The 25,668-nt window shown below is 39.4% G+C and overlaps 1 protein-coding gene across 3 annotated transcripts in view; it reads left to right on the top strand.

Moving 5' to 3' along the window:
* Nucleotides 1-25,668, top strand: part of LOC120532975 (UDP-glucuronosyltransferase 2A1-like) — a 133,647-nt gene that overhangs the window by 5,874 nt on the left and 102,105 nt on the right. Inside the window, exon 1 of one of the 3 annotated variants that reach the window (XM_039759532.1) lies at nucleotides 16,275-17,016. The exons of the other annotated variants lie outside the window; for them this stretch is intronic. Coding sequence (XP_039615466.1) covers nucleotides 16,314-17,016 — 703 coding nt within the window. The 5' untranslated portion in view covers nucleotides 16,275-16,313. Of the gene's footprint in view, nucleotides 1-16,274; nucleotides 17,017-25,668 lie in introns of those variants that run through there. 3 annotated transcript variants of the gene reach the window in all.

Raw genomic sequence — 25,668 nt, 5'->3', positions numbered from 1 at the left:
TTAAATAATAACGTTATTTACCTTGTCTTAAATAAAATTAGTATATTTTTAACTATGTTAGTGCTAATAATTTATTTTCCTTTAGTCCCAGGGCTGAATCTTTTTCCAAAAAACTGTTTTCTGAAAAGCACACAAAGCAATGGTTTCACGCATACATCAATATTAAATACTTATTTATGACGGATGTCACTCTGCTTTTTGCTCCATGAGCATCAAAAGCACGTCAATTCATATACTTATTACATACCCATTTGTCTAAATACTAAGAAGCTGAAAGGCACTTTTCTTAAAAAAAACAAAAAACGCTTGAAGTAGTCAGGTAGCTGGTAATCCATAGTGTATCACTAGCACACTGCATCATTTGAAGTCCAGTAGCCAGCTTGCCTCCCATGGATCTCTGTTGGTGTAATCCTCCCAGGAGAATGTTACCATAGGCGCGTCAGCTACACGAACATGTCCAGCACTATGATAAGATGGGGACTGATCAACTGATCCAGGTTCCTGTCTTTCGTTTTCAATTTCCAGATTGCTTGCATTAAAATCAGAGTTTGTATGTGTCTGTGTAGTCTTCCCAGGTGAACGTTGCCTTAGGTGCATCAGCTGCGTGATCATCTGATGCAGGTCCTGACTTTTGTTTTCAATCTCCAGATCACTTGGCATCAAAATCAGAGTTCAAGAAGTCCGAGTCTGATTCAGTAATAATATGCACAAAATAAATAAATAAATAAATAATAGAGTATTTTGCTTTGCACATTCGCTTCACTCTCTTGCAAGATGTCAGTGCCATTGTAGATGTTGCTTACTCTCTGCTACTCACACACATGCAGAAATTAGACTTCAAGTCGACGAGTCAAACATTGTCCCGAACAACCAGAGTGTACCTATGACGTAACGGCAGGTTTCGTCAATGTTAATAGCTGATTTTCACCCTATCAAAATCATTACTAAAAATGTATGCACTTTTTGTATTTTTTTTACTAGTGATAGTATAAATTTTGACAAAGAATTTTGTAAACATGTCAGTGTAGTTTGAAATGTTTAACACTGATGACTGACATTGTGTTGAATCCCAAAGTCCATTCTACATCCTGCCCTAATCTTTTGATGTTTTCTGCTGTTCTCAATGATCTAACAAACAGAAATTTCACACAATCATATTAGAATTTATCAAACCACTTTAAAACCTCGGGTCACGAACGTCTCAGAACACGTACAAATCGGGTTACGACCAAAAAGTTCGGCAAACTTTTGCATCTGTTCACGACCACACACTCGGGTGACGAACAAGCCAGTTTCCCTTCCGGTTCGTACGCGCCGATGATTTCCACACGTGTTCAGTCTCTCCCTGTGAAGAGAGAGAGAGAGAGAGAGAGCACGCGAGAAGGCAGTTAAAGAATGCACCGGGCTTGTTTTTAAAGAGACAGATTCGAGCCTTGTTTTAATCTCGTTGTATTTAATGAAGACTTTTTTCTATTGGATTTTAACCTCCACTTCACTTCTGTTTTTATGGGATCATTTATTTATTGAAGGACTCTGAAAGCACTGCACTTTATTTAATTTGTACTTTGTTTTTGATTGTTGTTTTGTTGATTTTAATAAAAGCACTTGGCACTTTTTGCACCATCTGATTGCTGCATTGTAGTGTCTGACTGTCGTGCTCATCGGTAACATTACCAACGGTGACAGGTTTAAGGGCTCCCGGAAGCGAGATGGGAGCATGCAGCGATCCCACATCATCACAGACTTTACCTCAAAACTGTAATCTCCTCTCTGCCCAGTTTCTCCTCACTTCCTTCATGCCAGAACTCAACTCATGTAAGGTTAGTTTTCTTGGTTGTTTATGGTTAGTTTTTGTATAAATTACGGATTTTTCAAATGTTCATTTTTTTCCCTGTGCTTAAAACTCATTAAAAAAGTGTTTACAGAGGGCGGTTTGTAAGGCTATAGCGTGAACTCTTGTTAGTTTTCTCTGTTCAAGGTTTTCAATGTTTTTACATTTAGTTTAGTATTACACTGTGCATTCTATGGTATAATTAACTATTTTTGTTCTTAAAAATATTTAAAAAAATATATTTACATACAGTTCGTATGGTCCGGAAAGGATTAATTGTATTTACATACAGTCCTGTGGGGGAAATTACTTCGGGTCACGACCAAATCGAGTCACAACCAGAGTTTTGGAATGAATTACAGTCGTGACCCGAGTTTCCACTGTATGTTTACAGATATTAGATTCAATATATGGCATAACAGCAAACACAAGGTGAGGCACCGACCAGTTGTACATGACCTCCGAAACTGAACTTGGCATAAAACACAACTATGGTACCATATATACTCCCACTATACTGGCAGCATCTCTGACAACTGTTACTAGTTACTGCTTCACCAGTCCTTTTCATTTCAATATTTCAGTCGCTGCAGTCCCTTCATCTCACAAGCTTGTCTGCCATTCCCTGCTCTGTTTTGCTATCTTATTGATGTATTTGTCTGTTAGTCATCTTAGTTTGACTGGTTCACAGGTTGATGTCATGGGGAACATTATTTTTAGTACCATGGAAATGAATGTTCTCTGTGAAACATCAATAGCATTGTTTCAGATACTACTGCAATAAACATCACGCTTAATAGTGGATGGTATATCATAGTATTCACATTTAAGACAAACTTGGCTAATTTTACTACACAGTCATGTGATGAACCATCAGAAACATGTCCATGACCCAACAGATTAAAAAACACTGATCTAGATAATGCATCTAGCATTTTTAATAGCGGGGGCATAGTGATACAATCCAGTCAGTATACTTTCCAGCGTTTGCATCACATGCCTAGTCATTATCTGTGTGGAGATTGTTCTCCCACTGTCTAAGTGTGTTTTCTATAAGGCACTATAGTTTCTCTTTTGTATTCCTAAAGACATGGAGATTCAGCTAATTGGCAACTCTGAATTGGCCCTCTGTAGGCGTACGCATGAGTGGACCAGGCGCCCCATCCAGAGCTGTTTCTTGCCTTGTATCCAGTGCTGCCGAGATTGTCTTCAGTTGCCTAAAGCTCCGAATTGATTTTATCAGGTTTGAGGTTGCGGTCTTTAATAGTATGAACCCTTGTATCGTTGTGTTGCCTTTTTCCACAGTACCCATGAAAGGTTATACAATTGGTGGGCTCCAAGCAGTGGGTATCTTGGTCAAACATTGATGTTGTCACAACTGTCAAATGTGAAACTTTAAGAAATGTGATGTAAGCAGCTTGCAATTTACTGGAAGTAAGAATTATAAATGCCAGATGAAATATGGGAGTGAAAATCTGAAAAGGTTTAACCATGGGTTTGATGAGAATTTACAGGGTAATTCTAAAAGGACTGAACACTATACACAATATGTATTATTCAGTAAGTATCATAGGAACACATAGTCTAAACCAAATTGTGAATGGATTCTCAAGAGTTTTTTTTTTTTTTGATCATACACATGCCCCAAATGGGTCCCTTTTGTCACAAGGCATACATCAGTTCTGTGTTTTGTCGCAGATCCCTTGTAGCTTATCACCATTGACGATGATTTGCTACAAATCATATAACAACCATGAAAAAAATTAACGGTAACTCTACAATGTGGTGCATACTACATGTTTATATGAAACTTAGTTACTTAGTAGTACATTTTTGAATATGCTCAGATCTTTTAGAAATTGACAATTCTAGATATTGGTTAGACAAACAAGTAAGAATTTCACTGTACTCTGTATACATGACAATACTACCACTACTGCTACATTTGCCAATATGTACATTGTTACTGTGCATGATTGACTGCTGCTGTGGAATGGTGCCACACACCCAGGGTTGGTTCCTGCCTTGTGCCTGAGGCTACTGGGAGAGACACCAGGCATCCATGGCACTTAACTGGATTAAGGAGGTTTGAGAATTTCATTTTATTTAATGCAAAATGTACCCCACTGGATGCCTTTACTAGTTTATTTTAGCAGTGTTCACTTTTAGAAGCTGTGATAAGAAAAGTCGGGGACACTGGTTCAACTTTATGGCCACTTACCAAAAGTGCAATGAAGATAATGTAAGATAACTTTATTACCCATTGTTAAGATGGGTTTTGAAACATTGTGTTTATTTCATCAACATGACATACAACATAAAAATAAAATAAGTATAAAATTACATTAAGAACGTTTAAAGCCATTAAAACGTAATCAACATTTAACTCATCGTTAAACTTAAAAGATCGTAACCTTCATTCAGTTCTCTGTACTTCCCATTTTAATTGATACTGGTACACAAGACCATATAAGAGGACCCAAAAATGTTTTCCTAATGGATGAAGCCGATACTGGGAGTGCAAAGCATGTATAGGATATGAGATATGTTTCTGGGTTTTCCCTAAAGATAGCTTGTTCATAGAGTGCTTTTAGAGAATTGTTTTGTTGTTTTGTAATGATTTTCATGGCTACCTGGATAAGTCCATTTATTTTCAACCTATGATGAAATGCCGGGTTTCACAACGCTGAAATGCCATAGTCTAATATGCAGTTTATAGCAGCAGGTAGTAAACATTCAGACAACTGAGGCACACAAGCTTCAAGACAGTACAAGGATTGTGAACATTTTTAACTTTGACCTTATTTGTGAATAATGAAGCGAATGAAAGTAAATCCAAGATCAAATTCTTAATATATTCTAAAGGAAAAACCATCCATCCATTATCCAACCCTCTATATCCTAACACAGGGTCACATTGTCAGCCAATATAGCCAACTTGTGATTTAATATCCTGTATCTTATTTTATAAGACTAGCTGTGTTAACCAGCTATATGCAGGACATTTTATAAGACAGTGTGCCTCAGTTGCACTGCTTTGAATTTATCAGATATCAGTAGTACTATGTAACTACGTACTTTTCTGCGAGGGATGCTAACAAAGTTTCCGTTCTTTTATATTTTTGTTGGAAATGGTGAAGGCAGGAGGAGTAGTAATTGGGCATTAAAAAGTTGGTACAACGCTGGGAAAATTACATCACAGACGAAGGTGACTATGTACAAAAGTGATGTTATTTGTTTTTGAAATTCTTAATAAATAGAGTTAAAAAAACTTTTTGAACATCCCTCGAATATACTTTATTTGTAGGATTTTTGTGCTTTGTGACCATGAGCAAGGCACCTGCTTGTGATCCAATTGGACAAACAAAAGAAATGTAACCAATTATATGTCAAATGTTGTAAGTCACCTTGGATAAAAACAGCAGTCAGATAATAAGTAATAATAATAATATTAGGTCGCTGGAACTGCTTACTCAAACATGTGATATAATTACACAGGATTAAAACATTTCTGCTTTTTTTGATAATGGGTGAAAAACTAAATTTTATAGGAAAGTGTACCGTTTTGAACTGAAACGGGTAATCAGTAAGAATAATGTGCAATTTGAGTATATACTGTCATTATTAGATGTTTATGATTTTCACTTGGTTTTGTCATTCACTCAAGTTTTTCTTTTTTGTGTTTTTCATCAGTTGAATGTCCAAACTTGTATTATTATTTATTTATTTTTGCCATAGGTAGACAATAAAGTTCTAACACTGAAAAGTGTTTTACTTTAACTTATTACAAACAGCAATGATATTTACGGGGCTGCATGTTTGACAGCTTATGTAGTGAACGATGTTTTTACGTTTGGGGTTGTTTTCTCTTGAGCTTCACATGGAGGAAGTCCACAGATACGAAAGTATATGTATATGTAAAAAACGTTGGAGAGCAGTGGAGAGAGGTGGGTGGGGCATCCCTATTCAAAGTAAGCAGACACATACATAAATGTAGATGATTTCAGAGGGTGGGCTGGAGGTCTCCAGTTAGTCCATAGATGCAAATGTGTATTACAATGGAGTAGTTCATAGTGGATGCATCTTCAATCGTACAAACCGGATTCCAAAAAAGTTGGGACACTATACAAATCGTGAATAAAAACTGAATGCAATGATGTGGAGGTGCCAACTTCTAATATTTTATTCAGAATAGAACATAAATCACGGAACAAAAGTTTAAACTGAGAAAATGTATCATTTTAAGGGAAAAATATGTTGATTCAGAATTTCATGGTGTCAACAAATCCCAAAAAAGTTGGGACAAGACCATTTCCACCACTGTGTGGCATCTCCCCTTCTTCTTACAACACTCAACAGACGTCTGGGGACCGAGGAGACCAGTTTCTCAAGTTTAGAAATAGGAATGCTCTCCCATTCTTGTCTAATACAGGCCTCTAACTGTTCAATCGTCTTGGGCCTTCTTTGTCGCACCTTCCTCTTTATGATGCGCCAAATGTTCTCTATAGGTGAAAGATCTGGACTGCAGACTGGCCATTTCAGTACCTTCTCCTACGCAGCCATGATGTTGTGATTGATGCAGAATGTGGTCTGGCATTATCTTGTTGAAAAATGCAGGGTCTTCCCTGAAAGAGATGACGTCTGGATGGGAGCATATGTTGTTCTAGAACCTGAATATATTTTTCTGCATTGATGGTGCCTTTCCAGACATGCAAGCTGCCCATGCCACACGCACTCATGCAACCCCATACCATCAGAGATGCAGGCTTCTGAACTGAGCGCTGATAACAACTTGGGTTGTTCTTGTCCTCTTTGGTCCGGATGACATGGCGTCCTAGATTTCCAAAAAGAACTTTGAATCGTGACTGCCTGACCACAGAACAGTCTTCCATTTTGCCACACTCCATTTTAAATGATCCCTGGCCCAGTGACAACGCCTGAGCTTGTGGATCTTGCTTAGAAATGGCTTCTTCTTTGCACTGTAGAGTTTCAGCTGGCAACGGCGGATGGCACGGTGGATTGTGTTCACTGACAATGGTTTCTGGAAGTATTCCTGAGCCCATTCTGTGATTTCCTTTACAGTAGCATTCCTGTTTGTGGTGCAGTGTCGTTTAAGGGCCCGGAGATCACGGGCATCCAGTATGGTTTTACGGCCTTGACCCTTACGCACAGAGATTGTTCCAGATTCTCTGAATCTTCGGATGATGTTATGCACAGTTGATGATGATAGATGCAAAGTCTTTGCAATTTTTCGCTGGGTAACACCTTTCTGATATTGCTCCACTATCTTTCTGCGCAACATTGTGGGAATTGGTGATCCTCTACCCATCTTGGCTTCTGAGAGACACTGCCACTCTGAGAAGCTCTTTTTATACCAATCATGTTGCCAATTGACCTAATTAGTGTTTATTGGTCTTCCAGCTCTTCGTTATGCTCAAATTTACTTTTTCCAGCCTCTTATTGCTACTTGTCCCAACTTTTTGGGATTTGTTGACACCGTGAAATTTTGAATCAACATATTTTTCCTTTAAAATGATACATTTACTCGGATTAAACGTTTGATCTGTCATCTACGTTCTATTACAAATAAAATATTGACATTTGCCATCTCCACATCATTGCATTCATTTTTTATTCACAATTTGTTTAGTGTCCCAACTTTTTTGGAATCCGGTTTGTATGTCCAGCCTATAGGCTAGTGCTGTTGTCAGTAGTTTGCATAAAGCCTCCTGTCAGTGCCACACAGAACATATAATTTAACAATATTATTAATAAATACTGACAAATAAAATATCCATCCATTATCCAACCTGCTGTATCCTAACTAAAGGGTTACGAGGGTCTGCTGGAGCCAATCCCAGCCAAACCCCGGGCAGGGCGCCAGCCCACCACAGGGCACACACACCTCCACACCAAGCACATACTAGGGACAATTTAGAAATGCCAATCCACCTAACCTGCATGCCTTTGGACTGTGGGAGGAAACCGGAGCACCCGGAGGAAACCCATGCAGACACGGGGAAAACATGCAAACTCCACGCAGGGAGGACCTGGGAAGCGAACCCGGGTCTCCTAACTGCGAGGCAGCAGCGCTACCCACTGCGCCACCATGCCGCCCCAAATAAAACATTTACTGAAAAATAAAATATATTTAGGGCAGTTTTCTTTTTTCTATAATGTGACCAAATTTCAGTCAAAGCATTTTTGAGATTTTGGAGTATTTTTTCCTATTGTAGGGGTGTATTTTTTTATCCATTAATATTGATATAGTAAAATGCTGTTTCTTAGCAGGTAGCTGCTGGCATAGATGTGTAATCCTGCCAAATTTTAGCATTTTACCTAAACAATAAATAGTAGTTTTTTTGATGAATGAGTGAGTCAGTCAGTCAGTTAGATAGTCAATTCTGGAGATATATATACTGCTCAAAAGAATTAAAGGAACACTTTTTAATCAGAGTATAGCATAAAGTCAATGAAACTTATGGGATATTAATCTGGTCGGTTAAGTAGCAGAGGGGGTTGTTAATCAGTTTCAGCTGCTATGGTGTTAATGAAATTAACAACAGATGCACTAGAGGGGCAACAATGAGATGACCGCCAAAACAGGAATGGTTTAACAGGTGGAGGCCATTGACATTTTTTCCCTCCTCATCTTTTATGACTGTTTCTTCGCTAGTTTTGCATTTGGCTACAGTCAGTGTCACTACTGGTAGCATGAGGCGATACCTGGACCCTACAGAGGTTTCACAGGTAGTCCAACTTCTCCAGGATGGCACATCAATACGTGTCATTGCCAGAAGGTTTGCTGTGTCTCCCTGCACAGTCTCAAGGGCATGGAGGAGATTCTAGGAGACAAGCAGTTACTCTAGGAGAGCTGGAGAGGGCCATAGAAGGTCCATAACCCATCAGCAGGAGCAGTATCTGCTCCTTTGGGCAAGGAGGAACAGGATGAGCACTGCCAGAGCCCTACAAAATGACCAAACAATCAGAAAAAGACTTCATGAGGGTTGCCTGAGGGCCCAAATGTCTACTGCGCCCTGTGCTCACTGCACAGCACTGGGGAGCTCAATTGGCATTTGCCATAGAATACCAGAATTGGCAGGTCCACCACTGGCGTCCTGTGCTTTTTACAGATGAGAGCAGGTTCACCCTGAGTATATGTGAAAGACGTGAAAGGGTCAGGAGAAGCCGTGGAGAATATTATGCTGCCTGTAACATCGTTTAGCATGACTGGTTTGGTGGTGGGTCAGTGATGATCTTGGAGGGATATCCATGGAGCGACTCACAGACCTCTACAGGCTAGACAACGGCATCTTGACTGCCATTAGGTATCAGGATGAAATCCTTGGACCCATTGTCAGACCCTACACTGGTGCAGTAGGTCCTGGTTTCCTCCTAATGCACAACAATGCCCGGCCTCATGTGGCAAGAGTATGCAGGCAGTACCTGGAGGATGAAGGAATTGAAACAATTGAATGGCCTTCACGATCCCCTGACTTAAACCCAATAGAACATCTGTGGGACATTATGTTTCAGTCCATTAGGCACCGCCAGGTTGCTCCTCAGACTGTACAACAGCTCAGGGATGCCCTTATACCGATCTGGGAGGAAATGCCACAAGACACTATCCGTCGTCTCATTAGGAGCATGCCCCGACGTTGTCAAGCATGCATACAAACTCGTGGGGGCCACACAAGATACTGAAAAGCATTTCAAGTAGCAGAAATTAAGTTTTTGAAAAAATGGACTAGCCTGCCACATCTTCATTTCACTCTGATTTTAGGGTGTCTACACAATTGAGCCCTCTGTAGGCAGAAAACTTTTATTTCCATTAAAAGACTTGGCATCCTTTTGTTCCTAAGACATTGCCCTGTCGTTATTTGTATAGATATCCAACTTCATATTGAGATCTGATGTATCTAATGTGTTTCTTTAAAGTGTTCCTTTAATTTTTGTGAGCAGTGTATATATACACTATGTGCACAATTATTAGGCAAGTGAGTATTTTGACCATATCATCATTTTTAATGCGTATATTCCAACTCCAAGCTGTATTAACTTGAATGCTTATTGGATTTAAGCACGTCAGGTGATGTGTATTTGTGTAATGAGGGAGGGTGTGGCCTAAGGAGATCAACACCCTATATCAAGGTGTGCAGAATTATTAGGCAGCTAGTTTTCCTCAGGCAAAATGGGCCAAAAAAGAGATTTAACTGACTCTGAAAAGTCAAAAATTGTAAAAAGTCTTTCAGAGGGATGCAGCACTTTTGGAATTGCTAAGATATTGGTGTGTGATCACAGAACCATCAAACATTTTGTTGCAAATAGTCAACAGGGTCGCAAGAAACGTGTTGAGAACAAAAGACGCAAATTAGCTGCCAAAGATTTGAGAAGAATCAAACGTGAAGCTACCAGGAACCCAATATCCTCCAGTACTTTCATATTCCAGAGGTGCAACCTACCTGGAGTGCCCAGAAGTACAAGGTGTTCAGTGCTCAAAGACATGGCCAAGGTAAGGAGGGCTGAAACCCAACCACCACTGAACAAGAAACATAAGTTGAAATGTCAAAACTGGGCCAAGAAATATCTGAAGACAGATTTTTTTCAAAGGTTTTATGGACCAATGAGATGAGAGTGACTCTTGATGGACCAGATGGATGGACCTGTGGATCAGTAATGGCACAGAGCTCCACTCCAACGTGGAGGTGGGGTACTGGTATGAGCTGGTATTTTTAAAGATGAGCTAGTTGGACCTTTTGCATTGAAGATGAACTCAAAATCAACTCCCAAACCTACTGCCAGTTTTTCGAAGACACTTTCTTCAAACAGTGATACAGGAAAAAGACCATGATTTTTATGCAGGCCAATGCTCCATCACTTGCATCGAAGTTCTCCACTGCGTGGCCAGCCAGTAAAGGCCTTAAAGATGAAGGAATAATGACATGGCCCCCCTTCCTCATCTGACCTAAACCCTATCGAGAACTTGTGGGCACTTCTTAAACGCTAGATTTACGGGGGAGAAAAACAATACACCTCTCTGAAGAGTGTCTGGGAGGCTGTAGTCACTGCTCCACAAAAAGCTGATCGTCAACAGATCAAGAAACTGACAGACTCCATGAATGGAAAGGCTTATGACTGTTATTGGAAAGAAGGGTGGCTATATTGGTCATTGATTGATTGATTTATTTTTTTTGAAATGTCAGAGATGTTTATTTGAAAATTTTGAGGTGTTTGTTTATTATTCTCACTGTAACAGATGAAAATAAACAAGTGAGATGGGAAATTTTTCATTTTTCCATTAGTTGCATAATAAATCTGCACACTAATAGTTGCCTAATAATTGTGCGCACATATGTATTCCCCTGATGATGTTCACACTCACATTTCCGTTGTGAAACATTCAGGTTTCAGGTTTATTAACATTTTGGATTGACTGATAGCACTGTGTTTGTTCCATATTAAAATTAATCCTCAAAAATACAACTTGCCTAATAATTCTGCACTCCCTGTATATACATACATACATACATACATACACACTGGCCACTTTTTTAGGTACACCTGTTCAACTGCTTGTTAGTGCAAATATGTAATTAGCCAATCACATGGCAGTATCTCAATGCAGTTAGGCCTGGAGACATTGTAAAAACCACCTGCTGAAGTTCAAACCTAGCTTCAGAATGGGGAAGAAGGTGATTTAAGCAACTTTGAGCATAGCATGGTTGTTGATGCCATTCATGTTTGAATATTTCAAAAACTGTTGATTTACTGGGATTTTCCGTAACAACCATCTCTAGGAGTTACGGAGAATGGTCTGAAAAAGGGAAAATATCCACTGAGTGGTGGCTCTCTGGACAACAATGCCTTGTTCAGAGGTTAGAGGAGAATGGCCACATTGGTTCGATGTGATAGGCAACATTAACACAAGTAACCACTTGTTACTACCATAGTATGCAGAAGAGCATGCCTGAATGCACAACACAATGCTAAGCCAGCTAAGAATAGGCAACTGAGGCTACAACTTGCATGGGCTCAACAAAATTAGACAACAGAAGATTGAAAAAATGTTGCCTGGTCTGATGAGCCTCGATTTCTGCTATAACATTTGCATGGTAGGGTCAGAGTTTGGCATCAACAACATGAAAGCATGGATCCATCCTGCCTTGTTTCAAATGGTCAGGCTGCTGGTGGTGGTTTAATGGTGTGGGGGGATAATTTCTTGGCACACTTTGGGCCCCTTAGTGGCAACTGATCATCGTTTAAATGCCACTGCTGACCATGTCCATCCTTTTATGACTTCAGTGTACCCATCTTCTGATATACAGTATAGTTCCAGCAGGATAATGCATCCATTTCACAAATTCCAGATCATCTCAGACTGGTTTCTTGAACATGACAATGAGTTCATTGTACTCAAATGGCCTCCACAGTCACCAGATCTCAATCCAACAGATCACCTTTGGGATGTGGTGGAACATGAGATTCACATTGTGAATGTGCAGCCAACATATCTGCAGTAACTGCATGATGTTATCGTGTCAATATGGACCAAGTCCCTGAGAAATGTTTTCAGCACCTGTTGAATATATGCCACAAACAATTATTGCAGTTCTGAAGGCATATATATATATGCATACTAGTGGGCTTTGCCCCCTGTTTGCTTCGCTTGCCAACCCCCTGGCCAGCGCTGTGAGCTAGCCTCTTTGTGGTTATGCCGCTCGTATATGGGGATGTGGATATATAATTTAAACAGTTTTAAATTTTCATGTGAAGTGTTAAATTTGCATCCACGTGACGTATAACTGCCTTTGATTGCATTTCGTTTCTTTCACTCTATTAAATAAAACAACTTTTTCGAATGTTGGGAAACTGTTAAAGTTTTAATACAAATGGCATATCAAGATTTCCTTTGGTGTCTTAATGTTATCTGTGGGAGATGTACTACATTACCTTTCTTAGATACATCCTTCTTTCTACAGTAATTCGTGCGGTGGAAGACCGGACGGTGTTAACGGTTGTAGATATTCTTCGTGATATTGTAAGTTGTTGTTTTCATCTTCTGCATGATCACCACCAACTGTTTCAGCATAGTCATCTATGGATACGAATTTAACCATTTTTCCATGTTACCGATTGACATTTTTGGAGTAAATTCATTTGACTTCATCTCTTCTCAGTGCTAGGATTGACCATATACTAATTTTTTCTGTTGATAACCCTTCATGATAAAATTCTTCAATAAGATTTGGAAATAATACGTTCTTTTTGATTGGGGACTTAAAAGGAAGGAAAGGAGGAAAACGTTAAAATTTATATGAGCTAAGAGTGCAGGAAGTGTGTCTGACAAAAGCATTCACAAGACTGAGAGGTGAGAGTACTGTGGTCTTGTTTGAAAATGGTTGCTAGGAGGGTGTGACTTTTAAAAATATCATGGCAATATTCTCGCCTTGCAGGACCTGAAAAAATTATTTCCAATAAGTCACGTCTCATCTCCTAAAAAGTCTTGTTGCATCGAAAGATTAAAAATATATATATATATATAAAATATATATACATATATAATGTACAAAGTATATGTAGATGTGTCCGCATCATATTTGTGGGCAGTGCTTGGGCCCAGTAATCAATCAGGTTACACGTGCCACCTTTGACAGCATGGAAAATTCTAAAGGCTCTGACACTTGACGTCCGTCATAAGGCTTTATAGGATAGTTGATATGCTCCATAATAGTAAAGGGAGAACGAAACTATACTGTTTATTGCATAACATGGGATTTCTGCTTACTTAGGAAGCTTTTATTTTTTGCACTCTGGTCTATACAAAATTGTTAACTGTATCAATTTAAAAAACAGCTTTTATTTAAGAATCACAGATTGTGGCCTTAAAAATCCTCGTGGAATCTTGAATCAAAATATTTTGTATCATTGCCTTACAGAAGCACATAAAATATACTTTTGTAAAGAGAAGTACCAAACACATGTAAATTAACAGTTCTTTTTTGGCTCAGTGTATTTTGGTGAACCCTGTGATTGACTTCTCCTTTTCAATGCCCCATTTGCCACTGGGATAGGAAACAGCTTAGTACACATCACAGTACAACTTGTACAATCAAACACACCATATAATAGAAGTAACAAGTCAAGTTGGGGAGCATGCACTGATACAGTGCATTGCTGCACCCACTACACGATGAAACAACTCGGGATCCCGGTTGGCAACCACTCCAGGCAAACACACGGTCCAGCCCCACTCTCCGGAAATGACCCTCTATCTGCTGCAGCCAGGTGTTATGCGGGTGACCCCTTGGCCTGGTCCAGCCAATCGAGTCCCCAACAATGAGGATCTTACGAGCTGAATCACCCACGGGGTAATGTGCCACATAGCCATAGTGCCGTAACTGATGCTCCCTCACAATGCAGGTAATGTGCCTCATTCGGGACTCCATGAGCAACCACTCATTCGACACAAAGTCAAACCAACGGTACCAAAGTATTTTCCGGAGAGACACAGTACCAAAGGAGTCCAGGCTTCGTCTCAGGTCACTGGATAACGTTCATGTCTCGCAACCATATAGCAAGACAGGAAGCACCAGGACACTAAAGACTTGGACCTTTGTCCTTTTACATAGATATTGGGAGCGCCACACACCCCTTTCCAGCAACCACATGACCCCCCATGCTCTCCCAATCACTCTACTGACTTTTTAGGAAGAGTCACAAGAGATATGAATGTCACTGCCAAGATAAGTAAACCACTCAACAAGGTTGACATTCTCTCCGCAAACAGACACACTGCTGATGGCTGTGCCCAAGAGGTCATTAAAGCCCTGGATCTTGGTTTTTATCCAGGACACTCGCAAGCCCAGACACTCAGACTCACATTGATATAAAACATAGGTTGTTTCAGGTATCAAGCTATATAAACACCAACATGAAAGCTAAGTTGACTCTAAAGTGAATAACAAAAAACGTAAACACATAAAACAATTGAATCAATAAAGAAAAATGAATAACAGATTAGGAATAATGGGAATCAGAACAGCACTACTCTTTTAATAGTACTATTTTACAGTAAGAGGTGGAATTATATTAAATCATTGATTAACAAGTTTACATCCATCCTCCAGAAATGTACTGCAAATGGGTCACAAATGTGCATAAAAAATGCAAACTTATTATCTCTTTAGATAATCCACTGGAGAGGTTTTACTTAAAATATAAAATCTAATAGCATTTTTCAGTACTTACAGCTGTACTAAGTAACTTTCTCAAATCAACAGCAATGCAATTTTGGCAGAAGGCAGCAATCAGACCTGGACAGGCACCAGTCTATTATGGGGTCAGCTAACACACATCCCAAGATTCAGACTGGGCCACTCTGGAATCATCACTTAAGACAGGGGGGGCCCAACTCCAAGCACAGAGGACTACAATGGCTCCGGGTCTTCATTGTAAACAGTTTCTTAATTAATAACCAATCTTTGCTGCTAGTTAATTTAATTGATTTGTTATTTAAGACTCAGACCCTTTAAATTGGGGGGGGTGGTGGGGTAGCCAACGTTGGTCCTCAACGGCTGCATATTTTTGATCAAACCGATTTGCTTCATGAGAAATCATTTATTACTGATGAAGCTGTCATTGCCTAAGTGACATTTTTCCCCATTTCATTTTGGTTGTCTCGCTTGTTAAGAATTTGTACCCTTAATTGCTTATTTTAGTCTTAAACAGCTGCATTCACTATTTTTAAATATTCTTTAGTAGTAATTAGGTGCAAACAACCAAGGAACCAGCAGCTCTCCATCTAGCTTGTTTCCATTTACACCTGTGTGTATTTGTCGTGCTGTGTTTCATTTAGTCAGGTACTGAAGAAGTGAAAATTATTCATTGTTTTAGACTTCAAATCATTAGAATGATATCATTAGAAAAGAAAAAAATCTACCATTTAAAATATACCTTACATTGCAGAGTTAAAACAATAACAAGTAATGATATTAAATAAGATCTGTTATTGGCAAGTATTGTTTTCTAATTAGATAACTGAGCTAAATTAAAAATCCAGCCATTGCAGCCCTCCATGAAGACGTTGATTACCCTTGATTTAAGTTAATCTGCACAATTTTGGGGCGATGCAGGATTTTGTAGTCAGTCAACATTAATTTGATCTGACTGTAATCTTCAAACTGAATACGATCAAGTACAAACCAGGTTATGTTAAAACACAGATTTCGTATTTTTTAATCATATTAAGCCAAAAATACATCAGACAAGATGTGCTGAAAGTCAATGTAATTTGAATGAGTATTTTTGTCAGTTACTACAGTACTGACCTACACGGTGTGCGCCGCCGTTCTCTTTGACGTTTCACACAGTGAACTCGTACAAAGGTTACCAGAGTAAGTAGAACAAAACAGTCGATTGGGACAACCTGACACTCCGGTCGTAAAACGGAAGTACTGTGTTAACTACAAGGGAAGCTTTAGCAATGGGGCCTGCCGTGCGAATCTTATCCTTTCTTTTGCTACAGTTATTCGTGACCGAGCCCGCCCTGTCTGGAAACATACTGGTGTGGCCCACGGAGTACAGCCACTGGATCAGTATGAAAGTCATTTTAGAGGCGCTGGACAGCAGGGGTCACGATGTCACCCTGCTGCACTGTTCGGCGTCGCCACACTTTAACGACACCGGCCGCTTCAAGGCGGAGATCTTCGAGGTTCCATTTTCACTGGAATACAGTCTCAAACTATTAAATGACGCGTTGCATTTCTTCTTGAACGAATCGCCTTCTTCATTGCAATTTATTTTGAAGATGCGGGAGTTTATTACTAAAACCGCGGAGCTCAATAAACAGATGTGTGACGGAGTGCTCCGCAACGAGGAGCTGCTGGACAGACTGCGACACTCGCACTTCGACGTTCTTCTGTCAGACCCACTAATCCCGTGCGGGGAATTAGTGGCAGATAAACTTGGGATTCCCTTTATCTACTCGTTCCGGGGAAACAGCATAGAGATATTGTGTGGACAGATGCCCGCACCCCCCTCCTACGTGCCCACTGTCCTCACCCTGCTCACGGACAAGATGGATTTTAAGTTGCGCCTGAAGAACTTTATGTCTTACTTGGGTGTGTACCTGTTTGCTCACGAATGGTCATTTTCAAATTGGGATTCGTATTACCGCGAAATCACAGGTAAGTTCAGATGCTCAGCCTGGAGAAGTGTCGCTTTTCTTTCGCACAATCGCTCATTCTCAGATCATGGATCAGGCTGACTGTATCAAGCAAGCAAATGTATGCAGGATGTAACGTGAAGGTCCTCTGGGAGACTTAGTAAGCGAGTTTTAAATTTAGAACATTTTAAAAAATTCTAATCACATGTGAAAGTGTTATAATTGTCTATTTCAGAGTTTTTAACAGTTATTTTCAGAAATATCAGTAACAGCAATTAATTCCAGTCTTAAAGTTGCCCGAGTGGTTCTTCAGGGTAATGGCATAGAGCCGGTCAACATGAAGGTTGCAGAAAGAACCTTTGTTTATTAAGATATATGAAGAACCACAAATAGATAAGATTTGTGAAATACCAGTAAATCATTATTTTAAAAGGACTCTTCTTGCTTATGTCTAGTAACACAGGCAAAGTCCAGGTTTTCTTACCAATCTGTTGTGTCATGCTAGATAGTCTACCATACATTAAATATTTCACTTTATTTTTCTACATATTAGGAAGTTTTCAAAGCAATAAGAACCAAGTAGTGTACGTAAAACCTTTTTAAAAACATTTTTGATACTTTTTTTACTGTATGAGCTGGCTGAAGTTGCCTTCATAAACAGCAGATTCCAGCTCAAGTGATGAAAAGATTCCTGTACTGTTGTTAGTTGACAAATGTGAAGGGCCTGCAGCTAACTGGAGTTTACATTTATTAAAATACTCTTCAAACTTTTTTTTTGTAATTTTAAATCAGTGGTGAAGTCTCAAGCTAAAACTGTTGACTGAATCCTACATTAATCATCTATCTGTCATGTTTGAAGTTTGCCTATAAAATACAGTTTTAGAGAAATACTAATTTATTGTAATCTTTGAGTCAGGGATTCTTAAACTTTTTAAGCAATGTGGATTAAAAGTCACTTCTGGTGCCTCTAAGGGATTAACCTTAATTAGTTTCATAGTATATCTGCCCCAAACTGGGACCCAAGAAGTGTATTATTACCATAATGAGAGCGGAGCCATACATAGACAAATAATATAATTGACAAATTAAAAAGTTTTTGTTTCCAAACAAGAATATTTCTCACATGAATGGTACTAAAAGAGAAAAGTGGACCACAAACATATTGTTAATAAAACATTTCTCATTCAGAACAGGAAATAGATTTCTGAGGTATATCACTGACAGAGCTAAAGCTTGGTAAGATTTAGTAAAACTATGAGAAATTAATACTTCTTTATAAGAGGAGGAGTGCAGTGCAAGGATAAGATGATTTTTTGATAGTTTTTAATGCCTTAACTCATGGTGCTGGATATGAAAGAAGTAGTCAGAAAAAATAAATAATGCTGTTATTTACCTTGTCATAAATAAAATAATTATTTTTAACTATGTTAGGGCTAATTATTTATTTTCCTTTAGTCTCAGGGCTGAATCTTTTTCCAAAAAACGGTTTTCTGAAAAGCACATAAAGCAATGGTTTCACACATACATCAACATTAAATACTTATTTATGACAAATGTCACTCTGCTTTTTGCTCCATGAGCATCAATAGCACGTAAATTCATATACGTATTACATACCCATTTGTCTAAATACTAAGAAGCTGAAAGGCACTTTCTTATAAAATACGGCTTGAAGTTGTCAGGTAGCTGGTAATCCATAGTGTATCACTAGCACATTGCATCATTTGAAGTCCAGTAGCCAGCTTGCCTCCCATGGATCTCGGTTGGTGTAATCCTCCCAGGAGAATGTTACCATAGGCGCGTCATCTACATGAACATGTCCAGCACTATGCTAAGATGGGGCCTGATCAGCTGATGCAGGTACCTGGTCTTTCGTTTTCAATTTCCAGATTGCTTGCATTAAAATCAGAATTCGTATGTGTCAGTGTAGTCTTCCCAGGTAAACGTTGCCTTAGGTGCATCAGCAGCTGCGTGATCATCTGATGCAGGTACCTGACTTTTGTTTTCAATCTCCAGATCACTTGGCATCAAAATCGGAGCTCAAGAAGTCAGACTCTGATTCAGCAATAATATGCAAAAAATAAATAATACAGAGTATTTTGCTTTGCACATTCGCTTCACTCTCTTGGCAGATGTCAGTGCCATTCTAGATGTTGCTTACTCTCTGCTACTCGCACACATGCAGGAATTAGACTTCAAGTCAACGAGTCTAACATTATCCCTAACAACCAGAGTGTACCTATGACGTAACAGCAAGTTTCGTCAATGTTAATAGCAGATTTTCACCCTCTACCCCGGATGTCAACTTTTCTTGATATAAGCCCTCAGGGTTACGTTTCAACAAACATCGACATCCGCATTAAAAGAGTTAAATAAGGGTTTTTAAATGACTTCCACCATTAACATTACATCCTTCTGAATAAGTTTGGTAATTGTTCTGCATATACCATTTTTCATTTAACAGCTTAATAACCTGAGCACAAAAAGTTGAGTCACATATCAAAATTATTACTAAAATTGTATGCACTGTTTGTATTTTTTACTAGTAATAGTATAAATTTTGACAAAGAATTTTGTAAACATGTCAGTCTAGTTTGTAATGTTTAACACTGATGACTAACATTGTGCTGAATCATAAAGTCCATTCTATATCCTGTTCTAATCATTTGATATTTTCTGCTGTTCTTAATGATCTAACAATCAGAACCTTCGCAAAATCTTATGATTTGAATTTATCAAACCACTGTAAAAATACATTACACGTATGTTTACAGATATTAGATTCAATATATGGCATAACAGCAAACACAAGGTGAGGCACCGACCAGTTGTACATGACCACCGAAACTGAACTTGGCATAAAACACAACTATGGTACCATATATACTCCCACTATACTGACAGCATCTCTGACAACTGTTACTAGTTACTGCCTCACCAGTCCTTTTCATTTCAATCGCTGCAGTCCCTTCATCTCACAAGCTTGTCACATTGAGCTACATTATTTGTATGAAAATGTGCTATATAAATAAATGTTGTCATTCCCTGCTCTAATTTGCTATCTTATTGATGTATTTGTCTGTTAGTCATCTTAGTTTGACTGGTTCACAGGTTGATGTCATGGGGAACATTATTTTTAGTACCATGGAAATGAAAGTTCTCTGTGAAACATCAATAGCATTGTTTCAGATACTTCTGCAATAAACAGCACGCTAAATAGTGGATGGTATATCATAGTATTCACATTTAAGACAAACTTGGCTAATTTTACTACACAGTCATGTGATGAACCATCAGAAACATGTCCAGGACCCAACAGATTAAAAAACACTGATCTAGATAAATGCATCTAGCATTTTTAATAGCGGGGGCACAGTGATACCATCCAGTCAGTATACTTTCCAGTGTTTGCATCACATGCCTAGTCGTTATCTGTGTGGAGATTGTTCTCCCACTGTCTAATTGTGTTTTCTATAAGACACTATAGTTTCTCTTTTGTATTCCTAAAGACATGGAGATTCAGCTAATTGGCAACTCTGAATTGGCCCTCTGTAGTTGTATGCATGAGTGGACCAGGCGCCCCATCCAGAGCTGTTTCTCTCCTTGTACCCAGTGCTGCCGAGATAGGATTCAGTTGGCTGTCTTTAATAGTATGAACCCTCGTATCATTTGTTGCCTTTTTCCACAGTACCCATGAAAAGTTATACAATTGGTGGGCTCCAAGCAGTGGGTATCTTGGTCCAACATTGATGTTGTCACAACTGTCAAATGTGAAACTTTAAGAAATGTGACGTAAGCAGCTTGCAACTTACTGGAAGTAAGAATTATAAATGCCAGATGAAATATGGGAGTGAAAATCTCAAAAGGTTTAACCATGGGCTTGATGACAATTTACAGGGTAATTGTAAAAGGACTGAACACTTTGAAATATGTGTTATTCAGTAAGTATCATAGGAACACACAGTCTAAACCAACTTGTGAATGGATTCTCAATAGTTTTTTTTAAATCATACAAATGCCCCAAATGGGTCCCTTTTGTCACAAGGCATACATCAGTTCTGTGTTTAGTTCCAGATCCCTTGTAGACTATCACCATTGACGACGATTTGCTACAAATCATACAGCAACCATGAAAAAAAATTAATGGTAACTCTACAATTTGGTACATACTACATGTTTATATGACACTTAGTTACTTAGTAATACATTTTTGAATATGATCAGATCTTTTAGAAATTGACAATTCTAGATATTGGTTAGACAAACAAGTAAGAATTTTACTGTACTCTGTATACATGACAATACTACCACTACTGCTACATTTGACTGCTGCTGTGGAATGGTGCCACACACCCAGGGTTGGTTCCTGCCTTGCACCCGGGGCTACTGGGAGAGACAGCAGACATCCATGGCACTTAACTGGATTAAGGAGGTTTAAGAATGTCATTTTATTTAATGTAAATTTACCCCACTGGATGCCTTTACTAGTTTAGTTTAGCAGTGTTCACTTTTAGAAGCTGTGATAAGAAAAGTCGGGGACACTGGTTCAACGTTATGGCCACTTACCAAAAGTGCAATTAAGATAATGTATGATAACTTTATTACGCATTGTTAAGATGGATTTTGAAACATTGTGTTCATTTCATCAACATGACATACAACATAAAAATAAAATAAGTATAAAATTACATTAAGAACATTTAAAGCAATTAAAACATAATCAACATTTAGCACATCGTTAAACTTAAAATATCGTAACCTTCATTCCATTTGTCTGTACTTCCCATTTTAATTGATACTGGTACACAAGGCCATATCAGTCCCAAAGGTATCACGTTCTAGTGAGCTGAATTACTTCCCGCCTGTCACTCTGACGTCACATGTGATGAAGACCATGAAGCGGTTGCTGCTTCACCACCTGAGACCACAGGTCCGCCACGCCAACGACCCTCTGCAGTTCGCATACCAGGAGAAGGTGGGAGCGGAGGATGCCATCATCTATATGTTACACTGATCCCTCCCCCACTTGGACAGAGGCAGTGGTACTGTAAGAATTATGTTTCTGGACTTCTGGACTTCTCTAGCGCCTTCAACACCATCCAACCTCTGCTCCTTAGGGACAAGCTGACAGAGATGGGAGTAGATTTATACATGGTGGCATGGATCGTGGACTATCTTACAGGCAGACCTCAGTATGTGCGTCTCGGGAACTGCAGGTCTGACATTGTGATCAGCAACACAGGAGCGCCGCAGGGGACCGTACTTTCTCCGGTCCTGTTCTGCCTATATACATCAGACTTCCAATACAACTCAGAGTCCTGCCACGTGCAAACGATCACTGACGACACTACTATGGTGGGCTGTATCAGGAGTGGGCAGGAGGAGGAGTATAGGAACTGTGACACACGTGTGCATAGGATGCAGCTGAAGGGCTTAGAAAGGACTGATTTTACATCTGCCCAGGGGGAGGCGGGGTACACTGATGCTCTTTCTAAGTTCCCTACAGGTCTTTCCCGGGAAATCCCACCAGGAGCCACCACCTCGAAGCGGGACACATCACTTCCGGCCCCGAGGACGACATCACTTCCGGTCCCGGGCCCGAGGACGACGTCACTTCCGCCCAACGTCCTATAAAGCCTCCCGTCTTTGCTCTGGGAGGCAGTTCTGTTTTGGACTCTGTCGTGTAAACTTGACTACATGAAACAATTGCTTAAACGGGTGGCTGCCCCAAACCTTGCCCTGCCACGAGTCTCTTCTTGTTACAGAACCTAATCAAGGACTTTGTTAAATGGTGCAACTCAAATCACTTACACCTGAACACCAGCAAAACCAAGGAGCTGGTGGTGGATTTTAGGAGACCCAGGCCCCTCATGGACCCCGTGATTATCAGAGGTGACTGTGTGCAGAGGGTACAGACCTATAAATACCTGGGAGTGCAGCTGGATGATAAATTGGACTGGACTGCCAATACTGATGCTCTGTGCAACAGAGCTGACTATACATCCTTAGAAGACTGGTATTCTTCAACATCTGCAGTAAGATGCTGCAGATGTTCTATCAGACAGTTGTGGCGAGTGCCCTCTTCTATGCAGTGGTGTGCTGGGGAGGCAGCGTAAAGAAGACGGACTCCTCATGCCTGGACAAACTGTAGAGGAAGGCAGGCTCTATTGTAGGCACGGAGCTGGACAGTTTGACATACGTGGCAGAGAGATGGGCGCTGAGCAGGCTCCTGTAATCATGGAGAATCCACTGCATCCACTGAACAGCATCATCTACAGACTGAGGAGATCGTTCCTCCCCCAGATTATGTGACTCTTCAATTCCACCCTGGTAGACATTAACATTATACAAAGTTAATGTCTGTTTTCCCTGCATTTATATCTCTCTTTAATTTAATACTGTTTTTTTTTTTTTTATCAGTATGCTGCTACTGGACTATGTGAATTTCCCCTTGGGATTAATAAAGTATCTATCTACCGTATGTGTCTATCAGAGGACCCAAAAATGTTTTTCTAATGGATAAAGCTGATACTGGGAGTGCAAAGCATGTATTGGATATGATATATTTTTCTGGGTTTGCCTGAAGATACATAGTGTTCATAGAGTGCTTTTAGAGAATTTTTTTGTTGCTTTGTAATGATTTTCATGGCTACCTGGATAAGTCCATTTATTTTCAACCTATGATGAAATGACGGGTTTCACAGTGCTGAAATGCCATAGTTTAATATGCAGTTTATAGCAGCAGGTAGTAAACATTCAGACAACTGAGGCACACAAGCTTCAAGACAGTACAAGAATTGTGAACATTTTTAACTTTGACCTTATTTGTGAATAATGAAGTGATTGAAAGTAAATCCATTATCAAATTCTTAATATTTTCTAAAGGAAAAACCATTGTCAGCCAATATAGCCAACTTGTGGTTTAATATCCTGTATCTTATATTATAACACTAGCTGTGTTAACTGGCTATATGCAGGACATTTCATAAGACATGTGCCTCAGTTGCAATGCTTTCAGTTAATCAGATATATCAGTAGTACTATGTAACTACGTACTTTTCTACGTGGGATGTTCAAAAAGTTTCCGTACTATTATATTTTTGTTGGAAATGGTGAAGGCAGGAGGAGTAGTAATTGGGCATTAAAAAGTTGGTACGACGCTGGGAAAATTGCATCACAGACGAAGGAGACTATCTACAAAAGTGATGTTATTTGTTTTTGACATTTTTAATAGAGTTAAAAAAACGTTTTGAACATCCCTCGAATATACTTTATTTGTAGGGTTTTTGCACTTTGTGACCATGAGCAAGGCACCTGCCTGTGATCCAATTGGACAAACAAAAGAAATGTAACCAATTATATCTCAAATGTTGTAAGTCACCTTGGATAAAAACATCAGTCAAATAATAAGTAATAATAAGTAGTAATAATATTATTATGTCACTGGAGCTGCTTACTCGAACATGTGATATATAATTGCACAGGAGTAAAACATTCCTGCTTTTCCTAGTGACTTGGCTTTTTTTTTTTTGATAATCGATGAAAAACAAAATTTTATAGGAAAGTGTAATCTTTTGAATTGAAACAGGTAATCAATAAGAATAATCTGAAATTTGAGTATAATCATTAGATGTTTACAATTTTCACTCAAGTTTCACTCAAGTCATGTCCAATGTCCAAATTTTGTATTATTATTTTTTTTGCCATAGGCAGACAAAGTTTTAACACTGAAATCTGTTTTACTTTATCTTATTACAAACAGCAATGACATTTACAGGCTGCATGTTTAGACAGGTCATCTACTGAACAGTGTTTTTACTTTTGGGGTTGTTTTATCTTGTGCTTTCAGTGGAAAAGAATAACTGCTGGTACTATGTCTTGGAGGCTTCTTAAATGATTGGGGATCTCCATTTAAAGTCCACAGCTACAAAAGTCAGTCAGTCATTGTCCAACCTGCTATATCCTAACACAGGATCACAGGGGTCTGCTGGAGCCAATCCCAGCCCACATAGGGCGCAAGATAGGAACAAATCCCCAGGCAGGGCACCAGCCCCCCACAGGGCACACACACACACACCTACATATTAGAGACAATTTAGGATTGTCAGTGCACCTAACCTGCATGTCTTTGGACTGTGAGAGGAAACTGGAGCACCTGGAGGAAACCCATGCAGACACAGGGAGAACATGCAAACTCCACGCAGGGAGGACCCGGGAAGCGAACCTGGGTCTTCTAACTGCGAGGCAGCAGCACTACCACTGCACCATCATGCTGCCCCAGATGCAAAATTATATGTAAAAAATTTTTGAGAGCAGTGGACAGATTGGGATGGGGCATCTCCATTCAAAGTAAGCAGACAGGCATGTAAATGTAAAAGATCTCAGAGGGTGGGGTGCTGGTGGGGGCCCTCGCGCTCTCTAAGATGCAAATGTGTATTAAAATGATGTAGTTGATAGTGGACACATTAAGTTTAAACTTATACCATTTGTTCCCCTTGTCTTAGATCCAAGGTCACTACTTCTGCCTTCTCCTTGACATCTTACTTCATGTGAAGCAACACCAACACTTAAGCTTTACAGGGCTTGCTAACCATTGAGCTTCTCCAAACATTCTCATTTTCATTACACATTTCACTGTACGTGGCAAACATGATTAAAAGTTGTTTTTCCTATC

Source organism: Polypterus senegalus, chromosome 7, assembly GCF_016835505.1.
Source record: "Polypterus senegalus isolate Bchr_013 chromosome 7, ASM1683550v1, whole genome shotgun sequence".
Taxonomy (NCBI): Eukaryota; Metazoa; Chordata; class Cladistia; order Polypteriformes; family Polypteridae; genus Polypterus; species Polypterus senegalus.
The sequence above is the reverse complement of the archived record's forward strand: the minus strand, read 5'-3'. Positions and strand labels throughout refer to the sequence as shown.